Source organism: Brassica oleracea, chromosome C2 (assembly GCF_000695525.1).
Source record: "Brassica oleracea var. oleracea cultivar TO1000 chromosome C2, BOL, whole genome shotgun sequence".
Lineage (NCBI taxonomy): Eukaryota > Viridiplantae > Streptophyta > Magnoliopsida > Brassicales > Brassicaceae > Brassica > Brassica oleracea.
The window spans coordinates 36,355,302-36,360,593 of NC_027749.1; the positions used below are offsets into that span (position 1 = coordinate 36,355,302).

Here is a 5,292-nt window from a genome sequence, read left to right on the forward strand (position 1 = left end):
ATCTCACGCCTTTTTCGGAACTCTCAAGAATCCGAAGGATTTCCAGTGGATGGGAGAATGCGAATCCGCCCTCAAAAAGCTGAAATCATATCTTACCACTCCTCCTATCCTATCCAAGCCACTACTCGGTGAAGTCCTGCTACTATATCTAGAAGTCTCCGAACACGCCGTGAGTGCCGTCTTAGTTTGCGAGGAGGGAAACAAGCAGCGACCAATCTACTATGTAAGCAAGGCTCTCCTAGACGTGGAGACCCTCTACAGCCACCTCGAAAAGCTGGCCTTAGCCCTGATAGTTGCCGCTCGCAAGCTCTGACCCTACTTCCAGGCTCATCCAATTGTGGTAGTTACCTCCTTCTCTGTAAAGTTGGACCTCCACAAACCAGAAGTCTCTGGACGCCTAGCCAACTGGGCCGTGGAACTAGGGGAGTACGACGTAATATTTCGACCCGCCATGGCTATAAAGTCACAGGTCCTAGCAGACTTCGTGGCTGAATTCTCCCCTGCGTTGCTCCCAGCTCTGGAGCAGGAGGTACGCCTCCAAGGCGAGATTAAGGAAGAAGGAGAATGGATCCTACATGGTGATGGATCCAGCAACGTCAGAGGAGCTGGAGTAGGGATAGTGTTTACCTCACCAACGGGGAATACAGCCTCTAGGGCCGTTATTTGCAATTTTAAAGCAACCAACAACGAAAGCGAGTAAGAGGCCCTAATCGCAGGCCTAAACCGTGCTCACCAAAGGGGGGCAGAGAACATCCAGGTCTTCCGTGACTCCCATCTGATAATAAACCAGGTACAAGGGGAATATCAAGCAAAAGACGACAGCATGATCCAGTATATGGCGGTCGCTCAATGACTAATCAAGAAGTTTAAGAGCTGCAAACTCACTCAAATCCCCCGGGAACAGAACTCACAAGCCGATGCCCTGGCTAATCTAGGGTCCTCCCTCAAAATGAATAACCAGATGAGTATCCCCTTGCTTGTGCTTCTATGGCCAGATACCATGGAGGAACCCCCATCAGAGGAGGTATCCGCTGTCGAAGAAGGCGAAACCTGGATGACCTCCCTGATTCAGTACCTGGAGGCCGACATCCTCCCAGAAGACTGTAGAGAGGCCAGAAAGATCAAGAAGCAAGCCTCGAGGTACTGTATCTCCCAGGAGAAGCTGTACCGGAGGTCTTTCTCTGGCCCGTACCTAAGGTGTGTCACACCCCAAAAAGCCGCTAGTATCCTTGTAGAACTACATGAAGGAGGCTGTGGATCCCACTCTAGCGGTAGAAGCCTGGTGCTCAGAGACAGAAGGGCTGGTTACTACTGGCCCACGATGGCCGCCGACGCTAACAGACAAGCCAAGCACTGCGACCAATGCCAAAGGCGCGCTCCAGTCTCCAAGCTCCCCCCAGAGAACCTCAAGTCCATAAGCTCACCATAGCCCTTCAGAAAGTGGGGCATGGATATAGTAGGGAAATTCCCTATGGCGTCGGGGCAGAAGGTCTTCCTTCTGATAGTCACTGACTACGTCTCCAAGTGGGTCAAAGCAGAAGCGCTCAGCCGCATAACAGATCTCCAGATCCGCAAGTTCCTGTGGACCTACGTAATCACTCGCTTCGGGGTCCCCCACGAGATCATCACCGACAATGGACCCCAGTTCACAAGCCACAATTTCAAGGAGTTCTGCAAGGACTGGGGCATAAAACTAACTATCGCCACACCCCGACACCCTAGTCTAACGGACAAGCCGAGTCCACAAACATAACAGTGGTCAACATGCTTAAAAAGCGACTGGAGGGCTCTCACGGGAAGTGGGCGGAATAACTACACGGAGTCTTCTAGGCCTACCAGACCACTCCAAAGACAGCAACAGGGGAAACCGCCTACTCGCTAGTCTACAGCTCTGAGGCCATTGTACCCACAGAGATGCACGTAAGAACAACGGTCACCGGACCTACATCTCAGGAGGAAAACAACGAGCTGATGGCGCTAAGCCTCGACCTGCTCGATGAAAAAAGAGGGGCCGCTCGACTAAGAAACTGGTCCTACCAGCAAGACGTCGCCAGGACGATTCCCACTGAACTTTCCACTCCAATGTCGTGGAGTGTTGACATCTTAACTGAGACAATCAAGCAACTTGTAACTTATCTAATACCCTTTATACTTTGTCTAATCAATATCTTTGATAACTTCAAAACTCATTTCAGTCTTTAGATTTATTCTTTCTTTTTTTGTGTGTGTGACTAGTGTGCATAATCCTCTTACTTTTATCACTGGATAATGAAGCATCTACATTATTTGTTAATTGTTATTTGGTTCATGCTCTTATTTTTTTGCTAAAGCAGGCTCCTGGCACAAGTTGGAGGAAAGTAATCGAGAATCTTGACCATAGTGGATTTGAGATCCCCAATAAGGAATCTTTCTCGTTTTTCATGCGGCTATATAAAACTGCTTGCAAGGTGTGTTCTATTACGGTCTAATCTGAATGTTCAAAATATGTTGTTTCCACTTCCACTGTTGTTTGGGGGTATAAAACTGAATTCTTGCAGGACCCGTTTCCTCTTGATGCTGTATGCGGTTCTGTCTGGAAAAATGTGGAAGGTCAAATATCGTTTCGAGGTGCGGAGAGCAGGCACCTACAGGCAGCAAGATAGCAAAGGTAAAATACAACCTAACTGCTCGAACGCCCTGCACCTCAAAGCCTATCATTTTTAATACGGTCTCCGGACCATGATTTCTATACTACTATATACTATTTAAACAGTATGATTTCCTACTCCTATGTATGCTAAACGTCTCCGGAAAACGCTTATAATAAAATAGTTCCGACTGTAAAAGTAGAGGGAAAATCATTATACTTAAAGGGGCATACAAGCTGGATCAGGTCTCCAAGCACCTCTGATTCTGGCCAACCCTCACAAAAGTGGCACGACCACAGTGGCACGCCCACAAAGAATCAAAACGGGTATGCGACATAAAGCAGGAATGAGTATGCGCAAGCCTGAGTATGCTGTCAAATCTAACTAAAACCCCTGTGCAGCCTAAGGCGCATCGGGGTCCCAGAGTACCAATGTGAAAAGTACATGTATTAAAACGCTACGAGCTACATGATACATGGAACACATGGTATATACTCATTGCAAAAGTACTGTGAAACACAGGGAGCAATCTAAATCCTGCTTCTCCAGATGTGGAAAGCAGCTTAAGCCTGGCACCTGGGTCACAACACCCACACCAGCACCCTTTAAGCCTGTCAGTGACTTCATGCAAAAGTAGAATACAGCACAGGAACTCGATAGTGGCCAGCTTCCGAGCGGCATAATGCGAAATCCAAACAGGTACCAGTAGTAGTCTTTCCTAGGAACATAGAGTACGGTCACTACGAAAAACAAAAACATTCCGGGTTCCCAAGGAACTCCGGGTCTCTATGCGAGCCCCCGATCTAATGAGGAAACCCAAGGTTCCCCAAACGATTTCGGGTCCTACCTGGAGGAGAGTGATTCCGAGCCAGAATCTGATATGGAGACGCCTGAAAAGATATTGCTGGAGCTATTGCCTGAAAAGACGCCTGGAAAGATAGGTCCTGGTAAGCAGTCTGGAAGACGATATTGCTGGAGCTACCATTGTCCACTAGTATTCTTTTTACCAAGCAGTTTGCTACGGTGAGAGAGCTGACCAGGGCATCGTGGTGGGGAGCCAGGATCTTCTCCTGCTCCTTAGCCGTGAAGCTTATTTCGTCGGTACCTAGGAGCAAGCACTTTGGTTTGGTCATCTCCAGGCAGTGCTTGGCGTTGCGGGTGCTTTTCTTGGAAGCTGCATGACTCACGCCGCTTATCTCTGAACCTCTGGATATGACATGGATCACTCGGTCCTGGCGAGGTGGTGAAGCGGGTATAGCTCCAGCGGATTTTGCCGGCACCTCTTTATTTACATGGTTCTTGGCTTTCTCTGAGAGTAATTCCCGGAGATGCCCCTTTTGGAGTAGTTTATTGACCTTGATCCTTAGAGCAACGCAGTCTTCAGTTTTGTGACCGTGGTCACGATGGAAGTCGCACAAGAGGCCAGGGTTCCGGAACGAGTCAGGTGACTTCATCTTTTGAGGCCACTTGACCTGTTGGCCCATCTGCCTCAAGATGTTGACTAGCTCCGGTGTGGTTATCGAGAGATGGGAGATGTTGGGCCAAGTGGACACCGACATTCCTACTTCCTTTGGTCGGTACTGGAACCTGCGCCATTTTCTGTTCCCGGAGTCCTTGGTCGCTCTTTGGGAGGATTTTTCATCCCGATCCGATCGGGCCGAATTTTGGTCCTGCTTCGGCTGGGCCTTAGCGAGGCTAGCGACGTCTTCTTCCCACTTCACTTGCGCCCAGGCCCGGGATAACACGTCTTTTATGTTCTTGCTGGGATACATGGTTAGTTCTTTGTAGAGGCCCTCGTCTGGAAGCAGGCCCCTTTTGAAGGCAGAGATCGCGGTAGGAATGCTGCACTCGGGAACTGCCACCTTTTCTTGGTTGAAGCGGGCTATGTAATCTCGCAGGGGTTCTATGGTACCACTCAAATTACCCTAAGGAGTGAATTACTCTCTCAAATAAGAGGTTCAGTTGCAGTACATAGGGATCGAATCCACAAGGAGTTAGGGAACCTATTAAATCTAGTCAGGTTTTTAATTCTAGGTGTTTGTTGTTTTATGGGTTTAAAAGTAAATAGCAATCCTAATTGAGCAAGGCCATTGCTCGACTAACAAGATGATTGGGGGTGTAACTTTATTGGAAGATATTAGATGCATGGTTTCTATTCTGGTGTTGGTGATTATAATCCTATAGATGCCTAACAGTTGCATGCATGATATATTAGAGCTCAACTCCTTAATCAAAGTGATCAGCGATGGCAATGTTTCACTGGTTAACTAACTAGATCTTGGATCTTAACTGTCGTCTTTTGATCACAAGAAAGTGTCGATCGATGATCCTATAGGGATATCGATCGATACACCTTTCGCAATATCGATCGATTGTCAGATGACAATATCGATCAATTGCTTCCAGTTAAGCCCTAGGCGCAGGTTGATAATGCTCACTAGTCTCCTAGATCAGCGGTTAGCTCTCTCTAGCAGTCCTAGCATGACAAATTAGATTCAGGACATGATGATCAAGGATGCTTGACACATGCAAATTCCTAGGTTCAATATTCTAGTTAGCAAGGTTAGAACAAGTATTAAGAACAATCAATCAATGAATATCACAACTAATCAATTCAATAGTTGGGGCAAATCCCTCTAACCTATTTGAACCCTGAATCTAACAA

The 5,292-nt window shown here is 47.6% G+C and overlaps 1 protein-coding gene and 1 long non-coding RNA gene across 2 annotated transcripts; one reads left to right on the top strand and one right to left on the bottom strand.

Annotated features, from left to right (window-relative positions):
• The first annotated feature begins 2,059 nt into the window (after window positions 1–2,059).
• LOC106326542 lies at window positions 2,060–2,604 on the top strand. The gene is made up of 3 exons (XR_001267263.1): window positions 2,060–2,127; window positions 2,334–2,447; window positions 2,538–2,604. It is a non-coding gene; the product is annotated as an uncharacterized LOC106326542 (long non-coding RNA).
• An 826-nt stretch (window positions 2,605–3,430) lies between these two features.
• Window positions 3,431–4,399, bottom strand: LOC106324118. The gene has a single exon (XM_013762139.1). The coding sequence runs from the start codon at window positions 4,397–4,399 to the stop codon at window positions 3,431–3,433; it is 969 nt and encodes a 322-aa protein (XP_013617593.1).
• Between the last annotated feature and the right edge of the window lie 893 nt (window positions 4,400–5,292).

Coding starts and splice junctions, on each gene's coding strand:
- LOC106324118 (XM_013762139.1), bottom strand. CDS start 4,399: ATGTATCCCAGCAAGAACATAAAAGACGTGTTATCCCGGGCCTGGGCG.